The 25922-nt window shown below is 39.1% G+C and overlaps 1 protein-coding gene and 1 pseudogene across 1 annotated transcript; both read left to right on the forward strand.

Moving 5' to 3' along the window:
• Window positions 1-1462: 1462 nt before the first annotated feature.
• On the forward strand, window positions 1463-13365 carry atad3 (ATPase family AAA domain containing 3). Its single transcript, XM_073844023.1, has 16 exons — window positions 1463-1735; window positions 1840-1916; window positions 3303-3404; window positions 3487-3546; window positions 4978-5047; window positions 5132-5297; window positions 5439-5508; window positions 5583-5738; window positions 5828-5884; window positions 5958-6083; window positions 6165-6289; window positions 10639-10690; window positions 10787-10857; window positions 11029-11196; window positions 12724-12832; window positions 12910-13365. Exons 1-16 carry the CDS (start codon window positions 1537-1539, stop codon window positions 13150-13152), a joined length of 1851 nt encoding a protein of 616 aa, XP_073700124.1. The 5' UTR covers window positions 1463-1536; the 3' UTR covers window positions 13153-13365.
• A 9847-nt stretch (window positions 13366-23212) lies between these two features.
• LOC141337889 (protein NLRC3-like) lies at window positions 23213-25619 on the forward strand (annotated as a pseudogene).
• The last annotated feature ends 303 nt before the right edge of the window (window positions 25620-25922 follow it).

Genomic DNA, 25922 nt, shown 5'->3' on the forward strand with positions numbered 1-25922 from the left:
GTTCATTTGTATATTTTTTTGTGTGTTTTGTCATTCGTTTTAATGTTTTAATGTGTTTATATATATACTTATATACTTATTTTACTAGAATTGATATACAGTTATTGCATTTTCAATTTTAGTTTTAGATTTAATTTCAATGTCAATGATTCTGTGTTGTGTTCTAAACATTTTAATTCATTTTTCATTTTTATTTCCGTTCTAGTTTTAGTTCAATACATCAAAATGAAAATTGTTTTTTTTTGTATCTTATATTTATTCAAGAAATATATTTCTCTGTGTTATTAACCAGTATTATTTTAGTATATCATTTGAGTTAATTGTGTGTTTTGTTTTATTGGTTTTGATTGTTTTAAATATGTTTATAGAGTTTGTATTAAATTTTAATATAATAATAATAATGTGTTTATACGTAGTTCTCGAATATGAAGTGTTTTTCTGTTAATGTTGCTGTAAAATAACGTCATTTATCAAATACTGTCTCATTTTACTAGCATTTATACACAATGACAGCTTTTTCAATTAGTTTTTGTTTCTATATTTTAAATGTACTTAAAATTTCAATGATTCTCTTTTGTGCTTTAAACATTTGTATTCGTTTTTCATTTTTATTTCAGTTCTAGTTTTAGTTTAATACATCAAAATGAAAAATGTTCCCTTGGAAACTTAAATTTTTATGTTATATTAATTCAAGTAAAATATTTATTTTCATTTCTTTTTATTTAATTTATTTTAGTATCAATTGAATACCATTATACTCTTTGTTCATGTTTTGGCTTCATTTGTATATTTTTTGCTTTCATGTTCATTTTAGTTTATTGTGTGTTTTGTCATTTCTTTTAATGTTTTAATATGTTTATATATATACTTATATACTTATTTTACTAGCAATTATAGCTTTTCAATTTTAGTTTTAGATTTAGTTAAAATGTCAGTGATTCTGTGTTGTTTTAAACATTTTTATTAGTTTTTTTATGTTTAATTTTTATTTCAGTTCTAGTTTTAGTTAAATACATCAAAATTATTATTTTTTTATTTATTCAACAAATATATTTATCAAATACTGTCTTATACTAGCATTTATATACAATGATAGCTTTTTCAATTCGTTTTTATTTTTTTAATGTACTTAAAATTTCAATGGTTCTGTGTTTTAAACATTTTTATTCATTTTTATTTCAATTCTTGTTCGGTTAACTACATTAAAAAAAGAACAGTGTTGCTTTGGAAACGTTCTAAAATAAAATAGCTTTTTTAAGTTATCTATATATAAATGTTTAGTAATCGTGTACGCCGCATGTGACGCTGCAGACTGACGCAAGAGCCGCGCTGTCATCTCTCGGCCACCGTACTCCTCTATGTGGGCGTGGCTTCATCCCTGACCTTCTGAAGGACGAGCGCGTGAGCCAATCAGCACGGCGCGGCGGCGCGTGAGGAGCAGTGCGCGTGCGCAGAGCGCGGCGTGACACTCGTGGAGTGGAAGTGTCTGTGTGAGAGTGAGTGTGAACCCGGTTCGTCGGTGTCTGTCAGCGGATCATGTCGTGGCTCTTCGGGCTCAATAAAGGTCAGAGCGGCGCTCCGCCAGACGCTCCGGTTCCTCCCGGTCCCCCTCCTCCACCTCCCTCCGGCGGCTCCGGTTCTGGTTCTGGAGACAAACCCAAGGACAAATGGAGCAACTTCGATCCCACAGGGCTGGAGAGAGCCGCTCAGGCGGCCAAAGAGCTGGACCGATCGCGTGAGTAACCGAACCGAGCTTCATTCATTGTGTCTTGATTACGTGAAGGGCATTAGGTCAAAGGTCAGCGTTGGTTTAGTGATGCTTGACCCCTGTGTCCGCAGGTCACGCCAAAGAGGCGCTGGATCTGGCGCGCATGCAGGAGCAGACCGTTCAGATGGAGCACCAGACCAAGATCAAGGTTAGACCTGGTCTAGACCAGATGCTGAGGAGAGAAGCACACGCTGTCATCATTATATGGATTTACATTTAAAGGGACAGTTCACACCCACAAAATGAAGATGACCCCACCCTCAAGCCGTCCGAGGCGTATGTGACTTTCGTCTTTTAGTCAAAGTTATAGTAACAAATGCTCAGGCTCTTCTGTTTATAATGGAAGTGAATGGCTGTTGAGATTTTGAAGACGAATAAACTGCATCCATCCATCATAAAACGTACTCCACACAACCGTTATGATGTGTTTTTGTGTAATGAGAATATCTGTGTACTATAAACTATCATCACTAGCTTCTTCATTTTTGGGGTGAACTGTCACTTTAAGACGTCGGATGAAGTCTTTTACTGATTGAATTAGTAAAATATTACAAGATTAGCAGTCGTTTACGATAAAAACTATCAATGGAAGCCTCTTTCCAGCATGGAAATAAAAATCTCTTTTATGAGATGTAAGCTCAAAATTTAGCGGAAAAAATGACAATTTTGAGATGTCAACTTATTCACTTTATCAAGATATAAATAAGATAACATTTCGCAATTCCGTTTTTTGGTTTCTGCCACAAAATGAGAAAAATAAACTTTGAATGTTTCAAACCTTTTTAATAATAATAATAATATACAAGTTTCCAGAACTCCATTAAAATCAAATAATTTTTATGTTCATCATATATTCTTTTTCTTTTTAGGTAGAAAATGCTTACAAAATATTTATGAATGTCCCTAACAAAAAGTGTTTTCATGATGCAGTGAAAATACATTATATAGTGTTTATATTTACTTTTATATTTTATTTAAAGTGAAAGTTCTGTTTTATTTTGCAAATAGTTTTTTGCTGCAAGGTACTTTCACAGTAACATTTTTCTTTCATTTGCAAGAACAAAGGTCAGAATTGCGAGACGGAATTCAGAAATGAGTTTATCTCTCACTATTTTGACTTTCAAAGCAACTATTGCAAGTTCATAGAGTCAAAGTTGCGAGAAGAAAATAGATTCTAGAGAGAAAATAGATCATTTTTGATTCCCAGAGAACCTTTCAGTGAACGGCTGCTAAAAGAACTATTTTAAGAACATTTTAAAAACTTTAAAACCTTAACCTTTTCTGCATTTTAAAGGTTCCGTTGATGTTCAAGGTTGTTTATAAAACCATTAACGCCAATAAAGAACCTTTATTTTTAAGAGTGTATAGTACAATTATCATAGGATTTACAGTGATTTAATTTATAGCACTTTCTGAAATGAATGAAAACAAACACAGATGGTTATGCTTTATTTTCTTGTTTAAATACATGCAGGAAAGCTAGAGTTTTACACTGTGTTTGTGTGTATTGTGTATCTTTGTGTGTGTGTTTTAGGAGTACGAGGCGGCGCTGGAGCAGCTGAAGGGCGATCAGATCCGCATCCAGGGTGAGGAGCGCAGGAAGACTGTGAACGAAGAGACCAAACAGCACCAGGCGGTAAGTCGCATGTCTGAGCACATGATCATCATGATGATGGTGATGATGATCAAGGTGATGAAGGTGATTGTTTCGTCTACAGAGGGCACAGTATCAGGACAAGCTGGCACGGCAGCGGTACGAAGACCAACTGCGGCAGCAGGTGCGTTTCATCAGACTCATCTGATTCCTCTCAGACTTTCTTAAACTCTTTTCAGACTCTCTGACTTTTTCTGACTCCTCTTAGACTCCTGTCCGAGTCCTTTCAGACTCTCTCCAACTCCTCTCAGACTCCTTTCAGACTCTTCTGACTCCTCTCAGACTCTGTCTGACTCCTTTCAGACACTCTCAGACTCAGGATTCTCTCCGAAATTCTCAGACTCCTTTCAGACTCTTCTGACTCTTCTCAGACTCTCTCCAACTTTCTCAGACTCCCCTCTGACTCTCTCCAACTCCTCTCAGACTCCTTTCAGACTCTTCTGACTCTTCTCAGACTCTCTCCAACTTTCTCAGACTCCCCTCTGACTCTCTCCAACTCCTCTCAGACTCCTTTCAGACTCTTCTGACTCCTCTCTGACTCCTTTCAGAATCTTCTGACTCTTCTCAGACTCTTCTGACTCTTCTCAGACTCTTCTGACTCTTCTCAGACTCTTCTGACTCTTTTCAGACTCTCTCCGACTTTCTCAGACTCCCCTCTGACTCTTTCCAACTCCTCTCAGACTCTTCTGACTACGCTCAGACTCTCTCCGGCTTTCTCAGACTCCGCTCAGTCCTTCTCAGACTCTTCTCCAACTCTAACTCCTCTCAGACTCTTTCAGACTCCTTTCAGACTCTCACTACCTTTCTCAGACGCTCTCCACCTCCTTTCAGACTCCTTTCAGACTCTTCTGACAACGCTCAGACTCTCTCCAACTTTCTCAGACTCCTTTCAAACTTTCTCAGACTCTTCTCCAACTCTAACTCCTCTCAAAGGCTTTCAAACTCCTTTCTGACTTTCTCAACCTTTCTCAGACGCTCTCCAACTCATATGACTTCTTTCAGACTCTTCTGACGATTCTCAGACTCTTCAACTTTCACAGACTCCTTTCAAACTTTCTCAGACTCTTCTCCAACTCTCTTTAACTCCTCTCAGACTCTCTCAAACTCCTTTCAAACACTCTCAGACTCAAGACTCTCTCTGAAATTCTCAGACTCCTTTCAGACTCTTCTGACTGTTCTCAGACTCTGTACAACTTTCTCAGACTCCTCTTAGACTCTTCTCAGACTCTTCTCCAACTCTCTCTAACTCCTCTCAGACTCTCTTAAACTCCCTTCAGAGTCTTTCTGACTTTCTCAGACTCTCTCAAACTCCTCTCCAACTCCTTTCAGACCCTTCTGACTACTCTCAGACTCTGTACAACTTTCTCAGTCTCATCTCCAACTCTCTCAGACTCCTTTCAGACTCCCTCTGACTCAGACTCTTTCTGACTTTCTCAGACTCTTCTTCAACTCTCTTCAACTCCTTTCAGACTCTTCTGACTCCTTTCAGACTTCTCTCAGACTCTTAGACTCTTCTCACACTGCGCATCAGTCTAACACCTGCGTTCCTCCACAGCAAATCCTGAATGAGGAGAACCTGCGCAAACAGGAAGAGTCCGTGCAGAAACAGGAAGCCATGAGGAGAGGTCAGGCTTAAGAAAGTCATTCTGAACTCATTCACAGTATTTGTGTCGACCGTCATCTGAACGTGATCGCATGTGTTTCTGTAGCGACGGTCGAGCATGAGATGCAGCTGCGGCACAAGAACGAGATGCTGCGTGTGGAGGCGGAGTCTAAAGCTCGCGCACGTGTGGAGAGAGAGAACGCCGACATCATCCGCGAACAGATACGACTGAAGGCGGCCGAACACAGACAGACCGTCCTCGATTCCATACGGTAATATCACTCACCTCAGCACAAATATTCAGGTGTTTTATAAATAAATTAATTTTTTATACATTCATTATTAATAGTGTTACAAATAAACCTACGATCATGTTCAGATGTGGTCATGTGACGGTTCACTGTGTGTTTCAGGACGGCGGGCGCCGTGTTCGGTGAAGGTTTCCGCACGTTTATATCAGACTGGGATAAAGTCACGGCGACGGTAAGCGGTGACGTGTCTCGATGTGTGTCAGACGATCTTGTGTGAGAGTGTGTGACGTTCTGAGTGTCCTGTAGGTGGCAGGGCTCACGCTGCTGGCGGTGGGCGTGTATTCCGCTCGTAACGCCACCGCTGTGGCCGGACGATACATCGAGGCTCGGATGGGAAAACCTTCGCTAGTGCGAGAAACCTCGCGATTCACTGTGGTAGAAGCCCTCAAACACCCTATCAAGGTACAACACGTGTGTGTTTAATGAGCACTTACTGCACAAACAGGAAGTTAGGTGTATAGCGGCGCTCACACGCATGCGTATCTTTTCAGATGGCGAAGCGTTTGAAGAGCAAACCGCAGGACGCGCTGGAGGGAGTCGTGCTCAGCGTAAGTGTTTGCGTATCCATTACCACACGCGTTTCCTGTTAGCGTGCACGTCTGACTTCCTGTCTCTCCGCAGCCGACGCTGGAGGAGCGCGTGCGTGACATCGCCATAGCGACGAGGAACACGCGACAGAACCGCGGCCTGTACCGGAACATCCTGATGTACGGCCCGCCGGGGACGGGGAAGACGCTCTTCGCTAAGGTGACGCTCACGCACATCTGTGTTCAAACACGACGTAATGCCGTCGCGCATGTCTAACCGCGTCTGATTGGCTGTGAGCAGAAGCTGGCGATGCATTCTGGGATGGATTACGCCATTATGACGGGAGGAGACGTGGCGCCGATGGGCCGAGACGGAGTGACGGCGATGCACAAGGTGTTCGACTGGGCCGGAACTAGCGGCCGCGGGTGAGAAACGCATTATATTTATATCTGATCCAGATAACCTTGAGTGACGGTGATGAGTGTAAGAGTGTGTGTGTGTGTGTGTGTGAAGGTAAGCATTTGCGCGAGTGAGTGTGTGTGATTGTGTCCGTGAGCCTGTGTGCGCATGTGTAGGTGCGTGCTTGAGTGTGATTGCATGTAAGTGAGAGAGTGTGTGAGTGCGAGAGTGAGCAAATGTAATGGTGTGCGAGAGTGTGCAAGAGTGAATGTGTGAGAATGAGTGCGAGAGTGAGCAAGTGTTATTGAGTATGAGAGTGAGTGTGTGTGAGTGAGCAAGTGTACATGTACGAGAGTGTGCAGGAGTTAGTGTGCGAGAGTGAGCAAATGTAATGGTGTGCGAGAGTGTGCAAGAGTGAATGTGTGAGAATGAGTGCGAGAGTGAGCAAGTGTTATTGAGTATGAGAGTGAGTGTGTGTGAGTGAGCAAGTATACATGTACGAGAGTGTGCAGGAGTTAGTGTGCGAGAGTGAGCAAGTGTAAATGTGTACGAGAGTGTGTGAGAATGAGTGCGAGAGTGAGCAAGTGTTATTGAGTATGAGAGTGAGTGTGTGTGAGTGAGCAAGTGTACATGTACGAGAGTGTGCAGGAGTTAGTGTGCGAGAGTGAGCAAATGTAATGGTGTGCGAGAGTGTGCAAGAGTGAATGTGTGAGAATGAGTGCGAGAGTGAGCAAGTGTTATTGAGTATGAGAGTGAGTGTGTGTGTGAGTGAGCAAGTGTACATGTACGAGAGTGTGCAGGAGTTAGTGTGCGAGAGTGAGCAAGTGTAAATGTGTACGAGAGTGCGTGAGAATGAGTGCGAGAGTGAGCAAGTGTTATTGAGTATGAGAGTGAGTGTGTGTGAGTGAGCAAGTGTTATTGAGTATGAGAGTGAGTGTGTGTGTGAGTGAGCAAGTGTACATGTACGAGAGTGTGCAGGAGTTAGTGTGCGAGAGTGAGCAAGTGTAAATGTGTACGAGAGTGTGTGAGAATGAGTGCGAGAGTGAGCAAGTGTTGAGTATGAGAGTGAGTGTGTGTGAGTGAGCAAGTGTACATGTACGAGAGTGTGCAGGAGTTAGTGTGCGAGAGTGAGCAAATGTAATGGTGTGCGAGAGTGTGCAAGAGTGAATGTGTGAGAATGAGTGCGAGAGTGAGCAAGTGTTATTGAGTATGAGAGTGAGTGTGTGTGTGTGAGTGAGCAAGTGTACATGTACGAGAGTGTGCAGGAGTTAGTGTGCGAGAGTGAGCAAGTGTAAATGTGTACGAGAGTGCGTGAGAATGAGTGCGAGAGTGAGCAAGTGTTATTGAGTATGAGAGTGAGTGTGTGTGAGTGAGCAAGTGTACATGTACGAGAGTGTGCAGGAGTTAGTGTGCGAGAGTGAGCAAGTGTAAATGTGTACGAGAGTGTGTGAGAATGAGTGCGAGAGTGAGCAAGTGTTATTGAGTATGAGAGTGAGTGTGTGTGAGTGAGCAAGTGTACATGTACGAGAGTGTGCAGGAGTTAGTGTGCGAGAGTGAGCAAATGTAATGGTGTGCGAGAGTGTGCAAGAGTGAATGTGTGAGAATGAGTGCGAGAGTGAGCAAGTGTTATTGAGTATGAGAGTGAGTGTGTGTGAGTGAGCAAGTGTACATGTACAAGAGTGTGCAGGAGTTAGTGTGCGAGAGTGAGCAAGTGTAAATGTGTACGAGAGTGCGTGAGAATGAGTGCGAGAGTGAGCAAGTGTTATTGAGTATGAGAGTGAGTGTGTGTGAGTGAGCAAGTGTACATGTACGAGAGTGTGCAGGAGTTAGTGTGCGAGAGTGAGCAAGTGTAAATGTGTACGAGAGTGTGTGAGAATGAGTGCGAGAGTGAGCAAGTGTTATTGAGTATGAGAGTGAGTGTGTGTGAGTGAGCAAGTGTTATTGAGTATGAGAGTGAGTGTGTGTGAGTGAGCAAGTGTACATGTACGAGAGTGTGCAGGAGTTAGTGTGCGAGAGTGAGCAAGTGTAAATGTGTACGAGAGTGTGAGAATGAGTGCGAGAGTGAGCAAGTGTTATTGAGTATGAGAGTGAGTGTGTGTGAGGGAGCAAGTGTACATGTACGAGAGTGTGCAGGAGTTAGTGTGCGAGAGTGAGCAAATGTAATGGTGTGCGAGAGTGTGCAAGAGTGAATGTGTGAGAATGAGTGCGAGAGTGAGCAAGTGTTATTGAGTATGAGAGTGAGTGTGTGTGTGTGAGTGAGCAAGTGTACATGTACGAGAGTGTGCAGGAGTTAGTGTGCGAGAGTGAGCAAGTGTAAATGTGTACGAGAGTGCGTGAGAATGAGTGCGAGAGTGAGCAAGTGTTATTGAGTATGAGAGTGAGTGTGTGTGAGTGAGCAAGTGTACATGTACGAGAGTGTGCAGGAGTTAGTGTGCGAGAGTGAGCAAGTGTAAATGTGTACGAGAGTGTGTGAGAATGAGTGCGAGAGTGAGCAAGTGTTATTGAGTATGAGAGTGAGTGTGTGTGAGTGAGCAAGTGTACATGTACGAGAGTGTGCAGGAGTTAGTGTGCGAGAGTGAGCAAATGTAATGGTGTGCGAGAGTGTGCAAGAGTGAATGTGTGAGAATGAGTGCGAGAGTGAGCAAGTGTTATTGAGTATGAGAGTGAGTGTGTGTGTGTGAGTGAGCAAGTGTACATGTACGAGAGTGTGCAGGAGTTAGTGTGCGAGAGTGAGCAAGTGTAAATGTGTACGAGAGTGCGTGAGAATGAGTGCGAGAGTGAGCAAGTGTTATTGAGTATGAGAGTGAGTGTGTGTGAGTGAGCAAGTGTACATGTACGAGAGTGTGCAGGAGTTAGTGTGCGAGAGTGAGCAAGTGTAAATGTGTACGAGAGTGTGTGAGAATGAGTGCGAGAGTGAGCAAGTGTTATTGAGTATGAGAGTGAGTGTGTGTGAGTGAGCAAGTGTTATTGAGTATGAGAGTGAGTGTGTGTGAGTGAGCAAGTGTACATGTACGAGAGTGTGCAGGAGTTAGTGTGCGAGAGTGAGCAAGTGTAAATGTGTACGAGAGTGTGAGAATGAGTGCGAGAGTGAGCAAGTGTTATTGAGTATGAGAGTGAGTGTGTGTGAGGGAGCAAGTGTACATGTACGAGAGTGTGCAGGAGTTAGTGTGCGAAAGTGAGCAAGTGTAAATGTGTACGAGAGTGTGTAAGAGTGAGTGAGCAAGCATAATTGTGTACAAGTGTGCAAGAGTGAATGTGTGAGTGAGCAAGTGTTATTGAGTATGAGAGTGAGTGTGTGTGTGAGTGAGCAAGTGTACATGTACGAGAGTGTGCAGGAGTTAGTGTGCGAGAGTGAGCAAGTGTAAATGTGTACGAGAGTGTGTGAGAATGAGTGCGAGAGTGAGCAAGTGTTATTGAGTATGAGAGTGAGTGTGTGTGAGTGAGCAAGTGTACATGTACGAGAGTGTGCAGGAGTTAGTGTGCGAAAGTGAGCAAGTGTAAATGTGTACGAGAGTGTGTAAGAGTGAGTGAGCAAGCATAATTGTGTACAAGTGTGCAAGAGTGAATGTGTGAGTGAGCAAGTGAATTACACTTGCTCACTCACACATTCACTCTTGCACTCTTGTGTGAGTGTGCGAGAATGAGCAAATGTAATGGTGTGCGAGAGTGTGCAAGAGTGAGTGTGTGAGAATGAGTGTGCGAGAGTGAGCAAGTGTTATTGTGTATGAGAGTGAGTGTGCGAGAGTAAGTGTAAATGTATGAGAGTGTGCAGGAGTGTCTGAAAGTGAGCAAGTGTAATAGTGTACGAGAGTGAGTGAGCAAGTGTAATTGTGTGAGTGTGCGAGAGTGAGCAAATGTAATGGTGTGCGAGAGTGTGCAAGAGTGACACTTTCATCACCACAACAGAAGGCTCGCCTCTCCATTCATTCGATTGGACAATGGAGAAAATGTGAATGACGTCAGGCGTTTTTCCACTCAGAGTTGCTTTTTTTCAACTTCAGGCGCTCATTGCTTCTGCAAAAACGCGAGGCGCCCGGGGCGCATAAGCAGCGCGCAGAACGCTCACTGCCAACAGAAAACCATTCAAAAAAGGCGCCTCTCACTGCAAAAACGCGTTCGGTGTGATCACGGCCTAAGTGTGCGAGAGTAAGCAAGTGGAGAACTCACCTTTTTGAAAATAAGTCACCTACAAATTTTGTGTAGATCCAATGAGAAAGTGTTTGGGGGGGGGGGGTTGCATATGTTGTGAATGCTCCTGTGTGTTTTTGTTTGCGTGCTCTGCTTTCGATTTACAAAACCACAAGTTTATGTACAACATGTTTGTGCAGTGTAGTGTGTGTTGAAGAGTTTGATGTGATGTTGTGCTGTTCTCCAGGCTGCTGCTGTTTGTGGATGAAGCCGATGCATTCCTGCGCAAGAGATCCACTGTGAGTCTCACACTCCTTCACTGTGTGTGTGTCTGTATCTGTGTGTGTGTCGCTGCAGGGTCATGTGACGCGTCTCTGTGTTTGTGTGTGTTTCAGGAGAAGATCAGCGAGGATCTGCGTGCAACTTTGAACGCATTCCTGTACCGCACTGGAGAACAGAGCAACAAGTAAACACACCTGTCTGACACACACACACACACACACACACACACACCCAATCACACACACACACCCAATCACACACACACACACACACACACACACACACACACACACACACACACACACACACACACACACACACAGCTGATATATATATATATATGTGTGTGTTCCAGGTTCATGCTGGTTCTGGCCAGTAATCAGCCGGAGCAGTTTGATTGGGCCATAAACGACCGAATCGACGAGATCGTGAACTTCATGTTGCCTGGACTGGAGGAGAGAGAGAGACTGGTGCGGCTGTACTTTGACAGATATGTGCTGGAGCCGGCCACCGGAGGACGCCAGTGAGCAACACCACACACTACATTAGTCATTTCTATTAGCTCTAGTTTTTACTTTCATTTAGTTTCAGTTTAGGTCAATTTGTTGTGCACTATTGTCACTGAAATCCGTGTTAAACTTCGTTATTATTCTTTTGAGACTAAAATTTCTGACTCTGAACTCCTCCTCGAGCTTTAACTCTCAAACTCCAAACTCAGTCCAGATCTTCAGACTGATCTGACTCCAGCTGCTGAATCTTTTCTAACTAATCGGACTTACGGTTTCCTTAAAAATGATGATTAAAACTAGGAAAAACCCCATAGACTTACATTGAGGGAATGTTTAATTGATCAACACTATTCAAACTCACACTGACAAAACTCCCACAATCCCTTGAGACTCAAACTTACCTTCTATGTGCTATATTTATAATACATTTAAACTTATCTCCAGAAACATGCTAATCATGGTAGCAATATGCTAGTAACTTGCTAATCATGCTAGCAACATGCTAACATGTTAATCACTCTAGCAACATACTAGTGACATGCTAATCGTGCTAGAAACATGCTAGTAACTTGCTAATCATGCTAGCAACATGCTAACAACATGTTAATCACTCTAGCAACATACTAGTGACATGCTAATCGTGCTAGAAACATACCAGTAATTTGCTAATCATGCTAGCAACATGCTAATAATGTGCTAATCACTCTAGCAACATACTAGTGACATGCTAATCGTGCTAGAAACATGCTAGTAACTTGCTAATCATGCTAGCAACATGTTAATCACTCTAGCAACATACTAGTGACATGCTTATCGTGCTAGAAACATGCTAGTAACTTGCTAATCATGCTAGCAACATGCTAACAACATGTTAATCACTCTAGCAACATACTAGTGACATGTTAATCGTGTTAGAAACATGCCAGTAATTTGCTAATCATGCTAGCAACATGCTAATAACGTGCTAATCACTCTAGCAACATACTAGTGACATGCTTATCGTGCTAGAAACATGCTAGTAAATTGCTAATCATTCTAGGAACATACCAGTGACATGCTAATCATGTTAAAAACATGTTAATCATGCTAGCAAAATGCCAGTAACTTGGCAATCATGCTAGCAGCATGTTAATAGCTTGCAAAGCACACTAGAATCATGCTAGCAAAATGTTAAAAACATGTTAATCATGCTGGAAACCTGCTTGCAACATGTTAGAAATTTGTTAGTGATGCTAGACACATGCTAGTTACTTGCAATCTATCTACATTAAGCTTTTAAAACTACTTTAAACTTCAAACTATTTAAGACTGTAAACCGTCAAACTTAAAAAAAAAAATAAACTTCATAAACTTTTTTAGATTTTGTTTAAAGTAGTTTACAATGACAGATTCACGCAGTTGTGCACCACATTGTATTAAACTGCTGTGTGTGTGTGTGTGTGTGTGTGTGTGTGTGTGTGTGTGTGTGTGTGTGTGTGTGTGTGTGTGTGTGTGTGTGTGTGTGTGTGTGTGTGTGTGTGTGTGTGTGTGTGTGCGCGCAGGAGGCTGAAGTTGGCTCAGTTCGATTATGGGCTGAAGTGTTCAGAGATAGCGAAGCGTGTGGAGGGAATGTCTGGACGAGAAATCTCTAAACTGGCAGTGGCCTGGCAGGTTCGTTCCTCCATTAACAGTATTAACGCTGCACTCAAACATCAGAATCAGAGGCTGATGGGAGCGGTGTGTTTCAGGCGGCGGCGTACTCCTCCGAGGATGGTGTTCTGACTGAGGCCATGATGGACGCGCGTGTGGACGACGCCGTACGGCAGCACCGGCAGAAGATGGACTGGCTTCACGGGGAAGGGGTTCTAGATAACGAGGGCCGGCCGATGCCCACCAAAGGCTCCGCGCCGCCACTCAAGGCCCAGGAAGTGCTCCGACCTCTACAGGAAGTGCCGTCGGACCCGAACAAAAGCGACGGGACTCCGGTTTAACGAGTGTTTAGAGTCGCTCATGTAGTAGAATAAGAATTAAAGCTGCAGTACGTCTGTCTGTCCTGTGTTTGTGCCCAAGTTTACTGATCTCGAGTCTGTAACGTTAATATTCACTGTTAATAATAACACTGAGAGACTGGAAACAAGTCCAAATGAAATCGATGGAAACTGTTTTTACGTCTGACAGTAAAGCAATTTTCATTTCTTACCACATCTGTTTGAGTTTGAACGCAATCTTTGATGATTTTCTGCTCAGTGAGAGAATAACCTGAGCTGGGTTTGCCTAAAGTTGAATGAGAACCAATGTCAACAATAGAGCTATGATCAACTGAGAAATGCAGCCCTGATCATTTACTGAATATATTCACTTAACAACACACTGCAAATCATTTTGGATCAAAGTATCTGCCAAATGCATTTGGCTAAAATACACTCATTAGATTACGAATTAATTTCATATGAACTTAATAGAATCAAATATAACTCAATCAAAAACATAGTGACAAAAAAAGACATGATATGCCACAGAATCGCTGCAGTTTTTGCTTTACAAGAAGCGTCAGAGTGAATCGATTCACTAAAATGATTTGAACTCTCCAATCCGAGATCCGTTTAAAATAAACTGACTCGCTAGAAACAATCGGACCCTTTGAAGATGATTGTAAGAGAGAGGTCCATTTAGAATGAACCGAATCTCTAGAAGGAATCTGACTTTGCAAAGCTATAAGAGTCATTTATTTACAGCGAAATGACTCGATACCCAGCTAACAATTTTTGGTTCTCAGAATGTTCTCTTTAGGTTACGGGAACATTTGGTGAACGTTCTCCTAACGTAAAGGCTACGTTTTTATTTACCTAAAGAAAACTTTCCTGGCTAACCAATAGGGAACGTTCTATTTATGTTCCCAGAAGGTTCCCTGAAAGTTCTCTGATGGTTCCCAGAACGTTTTTCCCGGAGTAAGCGGCATGGAAGGCGGACGAATGTGGATCTCAATAATCACTATTCCACACCATGTCTTGTTTTAAACTATCGTTTAATCATTACAGATAATCAGAGCACATTTAACCATTATAAGGTGCATTAAATGAGACTGAATGATCCTATACTATGTATACAATACCGTAAAACAACCCAGATTTTATGTTTATTAATGCACTAAATAACATGACTTCAACAAAATATATTCTATTTTAAAAATGTGTATTTTATTTTTTACAGACATTAAAAACGAATAACATTTGACTTTAACTAGGATAACATTACATTCGTTTCTTACCGCTGAAATAACGATGATGTGCTTCCCTCTTTTGGTCACTAAACAAAAACGTCTCGGTTAACATGATGTTTTCTTCTATTAGACGTGTCAAATCTCCCCCAAATAAAACTACTCTCGTATATATATATTAATTATAATTAATTATCCACTGAAGAGATCATCAACGGATGTCAGTCAGTCAGTAAAACGAAATGACCGTTATTTAAAAAGCGCGTGCTGGAGAAGCGCGTGCAAATCAGAGGCGTGCAGTAAAGAAATAAACCCACTGATCTGAAATTAAAGTAAAAACATTACAATATAAATCATTAGAAATGCGAAGAGAAAGCAGAACACAGCTACATACAATTATGAACAATTTGATGTATGTTATAAAATGAGGTATTTAAAAAATATATAATATATGGTTTTAATCAAGCAACAACAGAAAAACAGAAAATCACCTACTGCTCTTGACTGGATCACTTTAGTAGCCCTAATAAAGATGAATCTACATGTATCTATATAAATAAATGTATTCTTTCTGCTTGAAGGAAAGAAGAAAGTGGTAAACACGTTGTTATAAAGAATGCATAATTAGCCTGAATAACCATTGGTATTTGATTGAAAAGAAGACCATGTTCTTGTTTCTTTATGAGAAGTGGATTCATTTAATTTGAATATAAAGACATGTTGTGTGTCACAGCAGTTAAATCTGTGTCTATCATGATAAAACCGTATTATCAAACCTATACAATGAGTTTGGTCATTTTAGAGAAATCTAACTGTAACTAAACCCACTCAATCTACTGTAGACTAAAACTAAAACAATCCAGATGACTAAAATATGACTCAAACTAAATGACATTTCAGTCAAAAGACTATGACTAAGACTAAATCATAATTTGCTGTCAAAATGAAGACTGATTTTAACCTGTTGGAACCTGTTAAGTTAATATTAAACTGCTGACCTTGACCTTGTCCACCAATGGAAAGTTTCATTTTAATAAAAACCCACTGGATATTGACTAAATATCTTTGTAAGTGTGGTTTCATTACAGCGCTTCAATAAAGAAAGACAGTTTAAAAGCACAATGATATAAAACTGTTCATTTCTTGTCTATGAACAGCCAATGCTACTAACAACAACGACTGAAACTTAGAATAACTAATATGTGGGAGATCACTGCTATTATGTGGATTTATTGTATTGCCATAAATAGCACTTCAATGCTGATGTTGAATCAAGTTACAAAAAATAAAAGTCTGAAAATTCATGTAAAATCAATCAGTTCATATTAGAAACACTTTGTTGACAGCAAGAAGGAAAAAGGAAAACTGATTTAGCCATTTATACTTTATTTTACCTCTTCATTCAAACAATTAACAGTTTGTATGTCTTTTTAACAGCAAGCATTAAATCTGCTGAACTGCTTGAAGATTTGAGTCTGAGTTCACATTATATTTGTGTCAAATTCTTCTCCTTAATGATTTGTTTGTAAGATGATCTTCTCTTCCTCTGTTTGTCTCTTTCTAGTCTTTATGACTGTGGCATTACAGATGTTTCTTCAACAAGTTAGCCTTTATTTAAGAGAGAGAAACTGCTTATGTAGATTTAATAATACTGAAAACAGACAGATGAACTTTTCAAAACAAACTAAAAAATACTTTCCTTTTGTTATTCAGATTCTGATGCAGGATTTTGAGGACAATGGTAAAGACAGGAATGGAGAGATGAGCTCAAAATATCAGAAAACAAACTACATTGAGAGTCAATAAGACAGCTGTGCTATTTGTCATATTAACCTAAATTACATAAAAACAGTGTTATAAATGTTGAATAAGAGTACAGAAAGACATAAATGATAAAAACTCAAAATTTATTGGTCTAATATATCCTTAAATGTAGGATTTAAAATACATAAAGTATAAGTATTGTACAATGATAAAAATGCTAATTTCAGCTCTAAATAAAAGGTAAAGTGCTGTTTTGTCTTTTTCAAACCCACATTAGTTCATGAGTTACTGTCTCAGTTTTTCTCTTTTAATAGACATTAGATTTAAAACTATTCAAACTTAAATGACAGATTATATGGAGGAGAAAGCAGGTGTGTCTGTGCATTATATTCCTGTCCAGTTGGTGGCAGTAATGCACTAGATCTGTTGTTAACTGGACTTTGATGGAGTGTATCATGTGACAAACATCAATCGTGTTGATCGCACAGGTGTTTAACAGCGATCACAAACCGAAAGTGTTTTAAAGACTTCCTGATTCTGTTCCTACAGCACAAGATCATCTGAACTATTGCTAGTAAGTTTGATTTACTTTCACGATTGCAGTTATTTAGGAGAATGATGAACGGATTTCACAGCTTTATTTAAGTGTGTTTTGTTCATTTATAATTTATACCTGTCGACTAAATAACAAACGACCGAGAGACAGAAATTTTGTTTTGAGAAAGATCTTTCTGAAACAAACCGTTTAAAGACAACGCATGTTAAAACATTTAGTCTGAAATTATGTAGTATTAAGAATAATTCTAAAAGCTGTATTTTATTCCCCCTTTTAACATTTTAGGACGTGAGAACAAACTATTCTGTGGTCAAACACGTTTTCCCGGTGTTGTGTAATATTCAGTTCCCGTGTAAAGCTGTTCCAATGGGCGGTGTTATCGTGAATAATGTTCCGCGGTGGGCGTGGCTTTGTGAACTACGAACAATCGAGTGGAATGGAGTGCGGTGTTTTGTCCCTTTTTTTCTTGGCCAAGAGCCTCGCAACAAAAAAATAAAATAAATAATAAATAAAAAAAATTGCAGATGAGAGATGTTTATGGAGCATTTAAGAAAAGAAAAATGTACTAAAAGGCTGTGCCTCCTAGTACTTAAACACACGAAAAGTTACTTTTACAATTTTGTTCATGCATAAATACTTGCAGCAATGCATTACACATAGTAGGTATTTTCACAATGCATGTTTTCTCTGGATGCACAAACACAAGACACTACACAATAAATAAAAGAAATATAGATGACACTGCTAGCACATGTCTTCATGCTTTCTAAAAAATTACACAGGCAAGAGCTGCGTACTTGACTCATTTCTGGCATCGAACCTCTGGAATGGCAGTGTTCAATGAAAAGGGTGAAAACAATATTCCCTTGTTCAAATTGATCTTTAGTGCTTTATTAGAACTAGTAAAAATGTCCTTTTTTTAGGCGTTACAACATTCCATGCATCTTCATTGTAGCTGGATCCAGGGGAATATGACAAGGTGATTGGTTCAGTTACTGAGAACAACCACTGGACACTCATTTTCTTTCCATTCTCATCCTTCTATAAACTTAAGTGATTTAAAATTTAAAGCAAGATTAAATCAAGATTAAACTATACTCATTTTGCAGGTGATTTATCTGAAAGAGTGGATAATTTTATAACCGAATTCCCTTGGTGAAACCACTCAAAAAAAAGAGAGCTTGCTGTAAAAAGGTTGTAAGGTCAGAACAAACATCTGCCATTTATGTCTTCATTTATCAATTGTTTTTCTGAATTTTTTTGTTTGTTTTTTACTTTTGAAAAACTTCCATAAAAGCATATTTATGGCCACAAAAGGAACTGATGTAGAGTGGGAATGTGGCATTTTACCACACAGCTTCCAACAGAATGGCACTTCATGTGGGATTGTGAAGTAGGTGTTTTTCTAAATGCATACTTCATCAAAAAAACTCATTGTGCATGATTTATAAGCCTGTTTCCTCATGGGGACCTGAGAAATGTCCTCACAAGGTCAAAATCTACTGGTATTCCTATCCTTATGGGGACATTTGGTCCCCACAACGTGATGAATACCAGGTACACACACACACACAGAGCATTATGTTGACGCTTTTATTTTCATAGATGACAAGATTAATGGTTGAATCTGACTTATGCTTGACACGTGGGGACAAATATCCATCCACACAAGATACACAGGACTTTTGGGTCTGTCAATCAGCAATTGCTCTTTGAATGTTGCTTTAGAACATGCTTTAATGTCATTGTTTTATGTTTAATTTAGAAAAAGTATGTCTACACACTATTTGATTTTAAATGTCTAGGCATTCTGTGTAATGCATTGCTGCAAGTATTTATGCATACATAAAATTGTAAAAGTTAACTTTATGTTTGTTTGAGTACTAGAGGGAAGGCTTTAATGGGCAGGACATTTAAAATAATTTGTTTTCTTTCAGTCTTCTCTTAAATGCTCCATAAACGACATCTCTCATTTGCAAAATGAATCATCTCAATATAAAATTTTGAAGGAAAAAGGCAAGACAAAACAACACTAGAGAACATTAATGTAACAATCTTTATTCGAACATGCAACTAACGACATTTGAGTTTAATTGCAGTCAGTCAGTTATGGAAAGCAAAATACACAGCAACTACTGACACAGCTTTTAATTGAACAGCTTTTCACGGGAACTGAATATTGCACAACACCGGATAGAGAAACCCAAGCAACAAATGAAAAAAAAAAAAAAAAGTTGCTGCATAGTAATGTTCATGTAAATAAAGGCATGTGTTGTGAGTGATTTGAATGATCTGAAGACATTATGACAGCAATTCCATGCTTTTATATTGATTGTTTAATAACTCAAACATTCAGCACTAGTTGTTTTTCTTCATTTCTTCCTCTGAACTATCCTGATATTGATGTCAGAGACACATTGTCATGTTCAGGTCATGATGAGCATCTGATGGTCTTCAGAGACACAAAGATCCCAGTGTTGAGCAGTTTATCTGCAGTATGTCAGAGGAGCGAGGAAAGGACTCTCCGTCTGAGATGAGTCTCTCACACAAACAGAGGTAAGACTGATGCTGCGTCCCAATTCGCCTACTTATACTACGCCCTAAAAGTATGTACTCTTTTTGTGAAGAAAAGGTACATACTTTGGAGTATGTAGCAGAATAGTAGGCGAGCTTTGGGAAATACTACTTCCTCATAACTGCTTTTTTAACAGACGCTCTGTTGCTTAGTTACCTGAATCCTGTCACTGTTTAAACTGCCCTGTCAATCATCACAGTTAACATCATCTACATTTCGTTTAATTTAATTTCCTACCGTGTTAGAGAGAAATGAAGAGGCATGTTCTTTCAGGAGTCTTTCATGCGGAGAACTCTGCTCGTGTTTCACTGATTCTAGAAAATTTGGCAAAAGCATGTCCCAACAAGAAAAGTGCTCATTCTGGAAATGAAGAACATTTTCATGAATCAAAAGAATCAAGATTATAATCAGAGGGTCTGTTGCACATATGTAAGGTTCTTTTATAGTTTTGTTTTAATTTTGTATTAATTTAATTATCAAATCTGGCCCATTGCCTACAAAATCACTTGTCCTCAGATGGGAGATAATCATTTAAACTTGATTAAAAAAGCAAAAAGTAATCATTTAATTGATTAATATGAAATGTTATACAGAATATGTTTACAGAAATTACAAATACTGTGTTTTGAATAATATTTACAATTATTTTTTGGTTGCACAAAATGTGTCCCACATATGCGTCGCCACCGTCAGATATTTATAAAAAGCAATAAAATCAGGCAACTACAAGGTCAACTGCATTCCTGAGGACCACATTATCAAATCTTCAGCTCTACTGCATGCTTCAAGATCAGCCAAGCTCCTGTAAATTTGCTATTTTCTCTTAAACATGTTCATATTTGTGGACACTGCTACTGTGGCAACCATCACATGTCAACACCGTCTCTTTTGTATAAATAATATTAGATATGATTATGACATAAATGTATACTTTTCAAAAACAAGTCTGAAGTAGCTAGCAACAGAGTGGAAACAAGATGGTTAATGTGAACAACTAATGCATATCATGGGAAATAGTAGGTTTTTGTCACCACCGTCAGGTTTTCTGTCTGACGGTGTTGAAATATTTGAAAAATATTTTATCACAGTGCTCAAGATTGCTATTTGTTGGACCAAATAGTTAAATAAAGTTGTTAAACAAGAAGCCGTTGACTTGAGTGGTGTACATTTTGGATTTTTATGTTGTAATGAGGCCACTGTTACCGCCGTCAGAGGGAGTTTTAATTTTTTTTAAATAAATATGCATACAATATATTTTGTCAGTGCTGCTGAGTTATTAAAGTAATAGTCTCTTTTAATACAAAAATACGTTTGTTAAATAAAAACATATTTTGTTTGATTTAAGCAAAAAGTAAACGTAAAACGCTAAAAAGTAAAACTCCTATTTTGTGAAAAAAAAATACAAAATTGGGAGGTGACACTGACAAAAGCTAAGAACTTTCAGACTTTCACATGTTTGCTTTAACAAACAAAACCTTAGCAAACCATGTTTTATATTTACAAATGCTTTGCAGAACTTCAGAGCTTCATAACTTCCTAACTAAAGTATAACATAACATATATTAAAAAGTAGCCAATAGATGATAAATATCTGAGAACTGAAAATCAGATTCATAATTTACATTCTTAAACAAGTTTGCAGTCGCTCTTCAGCACTGGGTATGTAGATACTTAAGTAAATTATTCCACATCAATGATTTAGTTTTTAGGTCATAAATGTATATTCAGACTGCACACTTAATTTAAAGGGGTCATATGATGCTTTTTAATGTTTTCATTTTCCTTTAGTGTGTAATGTATCTGTTTGTGTAAGATCTTCAGAGTTTCAAAGGTCAAAGTGATTTATTTGATCTAACAGAAAACCCTGATCCAGAAATGCCTTGACTGAAGTGCAGATATTAATTTCATGAATATACAATATGACGTTATAGGAGATCCCTAATATAGACCAAGGCTATGTCTGTAGCTGAAGACAGGGCCCTAGGCGAGCGTCTGTTGAATGGGCCAGCACTGCAGATTAGAGAGAGTTTGTGTTGGGAAAGTAGATCGCCGCTATCCAGCATTTGTCTTCAGATCGTGTGAGTTTGGACCATTTGTCACGTAGATACAGTACAAAATGGAAATAAATGATGCTTCAGGGGAACAGTGTGTTTTGGCTGTTGGAGAGGTTGTTGGTTTCATCAGCATATTATCAACAGCACTCTTGTTATTTTCCTTGCCAGTATTGAAAAAGTAAACAGTCTTGTACAGAATGCCATTGTTATACAGGATGCCTTATATATATATATTAGTCCAACTTTCCCCTGTTCATTAAAGATGAAACTCTTGCTTGTAGAGCTTTAAATCCCGCTTGACTGTAAATCACTGTGGTTTGTTTTAGATGACAGGTTTAAGTGGTCTTGAAGTATGATGTAGATGAGTTTGAGTTTGATTAGTTGGTTTTTGTTTCCTCTGATATAATGGGAGGACCACATTAGAAGTGTATGTGCTGAGAAAGATAATGATGCTGAAACTGTAAATAATGAAAGGATGGGTGTTGAAGCTGGGGTCAGTGCCTCTATTGCTAGGGAAGATATAAATGAGGAAGGTGGGAGAAGTGAGACTATTGAGACTGAGGTGAATGTAGGTGAATGCTCCAGTGGCACAACATTAGATGCAGACAGAGTAGAAATCAAACTCGTGTGTTACATGAGGATGCTGCTGCTGTTACAGAAGAGAGTTTGGACACTGACATTTTCTGGACTGGGATGGAAGGGGACTTATTCTTTTCTCATTTTTGCATTGGGGTATATATTGTACTTTCTTTTTTAGAATTTTTAAAATTGATTGTACTAAATAAAGTTTAAAAAAAGCTCCTTTCATCTTTGTGTCTTTAGTGTAAGATCAGGCTCTCATGTGTTCAGCTCTGTGTCTGTGAAGAGTGACCGGTCAAAAGGAAACCCACCGCTGTTCAGTGAGGAAACACCATCAGCTACTGAAAGGTATTTCATGTGTTTTGTATTGTATGGCACTAGCTAATTTTTTCACTGGGATATTTGTGATAGAAGTGAACTAAATAAAACAATAAATCACAGATCATAATATCTGCTTTCCTTTTTATTGAAGTCAGTCTGCAGCTACTTTTCGTGAAACAATTACACAAGCAGCAACAAAGAGCATCCACGATGGAAACATCTACTTAATTACTATTTGCAGCATTAAACCATTTCAAATTAGACTGAAGAACTCCTGTAATACTGTTATTTTTGTCCTGTTCTTTGCATTATTAGTTCTCTCCTTTATAGGACAGAGATATAGGATCCAGTTTTTACCTAAATGTGTACTTCAATAGAACCTTCTCTTTAACAGCTGATGATTGCTCTTTGTGTTTGATTAAAAAATAAGACTTTTTTCTAAAATTTAGCTTTACCCACATTTCATTTTATTCACCATTTTAACAGGCTGCAATGTGAAACATTAGATTCAGACGTCCAGATTAACAGGAACCACAAGAATTTCACAGACAAACTCCCTGGAATCTTCCAGGTAGGAAAATATTTGCTAAATGTTTAGATTTATAGCAAACAAATTGGTTACTGGGCAGTATTTTACAAATATTAATTACTGATTATAAAATTTGGACCAAATATGGACGTGGAATTGGTTAAATTTTGTTCTTTTGTCTTTGTCTTTTTTTCATTTATTTATTTATTTTACTTTGTTTAAAGGATCTTGAGAAGAAAATAATACAATTTCTAAAGAATGAGCTGGAAATGTTTAAGAAAATATTACAAAAAGAGAACATGCAATACGTGAAGGACTTTAATGAGAACAGATGCAGTATGAAAGAAGCAGCTCTTGATCTCACGCTCTACTTCCTGAGAGAGATGAAGCAAAATGAAGCGGCTAGTACTCTAGAAGGTAAGAGACTCTGTTAGCTGCTTTCAGCCCTGTGTCAATATGTTTCCTCTTCCACAATCACTGTTATGACTCATATGTCTCTCATATCATGTGTTCATAACCTGTGCTGTTTCTTACAATGACAGACTTCCTTTAGACTTCCACATTCTGCTCCAAACACAACAAACCCAGAGACTAAACAATCTGTCTATTTTATTCCTGTATTTAGATGAGCTGTTCTTCATTCATCAGCTAAAATGTAGCCTAAGGAAGAAATATCAGTGTGTGGTTGAAGGAATTGCAAAGCAAGGTGACTCTACTCTTCTGAATAACATCTACACAGATCTCTATATCACTCAGGGTTGTAGTGAACAGGTCAATACTGAACATGAGGTAAGACAGATTGAAGTTGCTTCCAGACGTCATGAATCACAAGAAATACAGGTTAAATGCAGAAATTTGTTTGAAGCACCTAAACAAGACAAGCCGATCAAAACTGTACTGACAAAAGGAGTTGCTGGCATCGGAAAATCAGTCTCTGTGCAAAAGTTTGTTCTGGATTGGGCCGAAGGAAAAGAAAATCAAGATATCAGCTTCATATTTCCTCTTCCATTCAGAGAGATGAACTTAAAGGAGAAAGAAGAACTAAGTTTGACGGACCTTATAACTCAGTTTTTCCCAGAGCCAAAAAATCTGAACCTTACAAGAAGGAGTCAAAAAGTCCTGTTCATCCTCGATGGTTTGGATGAATGCCGACTTCCTGTAAACTTTAAGGATAATGAGACATTGCATGATGTATCTTCACCAGTCTCTCTGGATGTTCTTCTGACAAACCTCATCAAGGGAAATCTGCTTCCTTCTGCTCTCATCTGGATCACCACCAGACCAGCAGCTGCCAGTAAGATTCCTCCTGACTGTATCGACCGGCTGACAGAGATACGAGGATTCAATGATGCACAAAAGGAGGAGTACTTCAGAAAAAGAATCACGGATGAGAATCTGGCCAAAGAAATCATCGATCATGTTAAACAATCAAAGAGTCTCTTTATCATGTGCCACATCCCAGTCTTCTGCTGGATTTCAGCCACTGTTCTCCAGAACATTTTAGAGGAGAAAAGAAATAATGATGGGAAAAACAATCAGGCTGATGATGTCTCCAAAACACTGCAGGAGTCAAATACTGAAGACACTCCCAAGACTCTGACACAAATGTACACACACTTTCTCAGATTTCAGATCCAGCAGAGCAGACGAAAGTATGATGGAGAATATACACCAGATGTTTCCTGGGATAAAGATGCCATCTTTTCACTGGGGAAACTGGCATTTCATCAGCTGGAAAGAAACAATGTGATCTTCTATGACACAGATCTGGAAGCCTGTGGTATTGACGTCTATAAGGCATCGGTGTATTCAGGCATGTGTACCCAGATCTTTAAGGAGGAAACTGGGATTGTTCTTGGTACCATGTACTGCTTTGTTCACTTGAGCATTCAAGAGTTTATTGCAGCTCTTTATGCACATCTGTTTCTAGACATAAAGAAGAGAAGTATATTTGTTCATGAGTCTAAAGAACAGGAAAACAAAAGTAAAACTATGATTGATTTGCTCAAGACTGCAGTGGACAAGGCACTAGAGAGTGATAATGGACATCTGGACCTTTTTCTTCGATTCCTCCTTGGTTTGTCTCTCCAGTCCAATCAGAGAATCTTTGTTGACACAGCAAAATGGAAATGACCAGATCAAAAAGGAAATAGTTCAGTACATCAAACAGAAATTTGAAGCCAATCTGTCTCCAGAGAGATCCATCAATCTGTTCTACTGTCTGAATGAACTGAACGACCAAACTCTGGTGAAAGACATTCAGACCCACCTTAGCAAAGGAAGTCTCTCATCTGCTGATCTTTCACCTGCCCAGTGGTCTGCTTTGGCCTTTGTGTTGTTGACATCAGAGGAGGAGCTGGAGGAGTTTGAGCTTCAGAAATTCAAGAAATCAGACGAGTGTCTCATTAGATTATCAGCAGTCATCAAAACCTCCAAAAGAGCTCTGTAAGTTGTCATGAAAAATCTTGTTCTGGAAAATTATTTTAAAAAAATTCTAGTGTTTTTCTTTAGCTGAGAATGAAGAGTTGTGTTCTTCTTTTGTTCTCCAAAAAGTATTTTGTATGATGATGGTCAGTTCATCAAATGTCCACTCAAATGTGTGCAGTGAATATCAACAGATAGTTAGCTAACTAGTGATTGTGATTTATTTTAATGTATAATTCCAGCCTTTCTGCAGTACTAGTAGTACCAAATACTGGGTCAGTGTGGTACCCGCTGATAGACAGCTGCTCAAACATTCCTGTGCATATTTTTGTGAGCACTCTGTAAACAGTATTGTGTTTTAACAACATGTTTTACAGCCAGTGTTGAGCACATGATCATAAGAGTGAAGGTGTTTAATCAGTATTCACTTAGTAATGCTTTTCCTTGAAGCCATAGAACTAACACTTTCAAATGTATAAATTGTAATTAAAGCTATTGATTGATTGATTATTATTTATTATTTGTATTTAGCAAATGTATTTAATGTAATATTCTGTAATCTTATTTCCGTCGTAGGTTAAATGATTGTGGTTTAACAGACAAAAGCTGTTCAGCTCTGGCTACAGTTCTTGGATCAGATACCAGTCTGAAAGAGCTGAACATGAGCAATAATAATCTGCAGGATTCAGGAGTGAAGCTGCTCTGCTCTGGACTGGGAAATATGAAGTGTCATTTGGAGATA

Source organism: Garra rufa, chromosome 7 (genome assembly GCF_049309525.1).
Source record: "Garra rufa chromosome 7, GarRuf1.0, whole genome shotgun sequence".
In the NCBI taxonomy this organism is placed as follows: Eukaryota; Metazoa; Chordata; class Actinopteri; order Cypriniformes; family Cyprinidae; genus Garra; species Garra rufa.

Coding starts and splice junctions, on each gene's coding strand:
- atad3 (XM_073844023.1), top strand. CDS start 1,537: ATGTCGTGGCTCTTCGGGCTCAATAAAGGTCAGAGCGGCGCTCCGCCA. Junction 3,547..4,977: donor AAGACCAACTGCGGCAGCAG/GTGCGTTTCATC, acceptor GTTCCTCCACAG/CAAATCCTGAATGAGGAGAA. Junction 6,290..10,638: donor GCCGGAACTAGCGGCCGCGG/GTGAGAAACGCA, acceptor GCTGTTCTCCAG/GCTGCTGCTGTTTGTGGATG.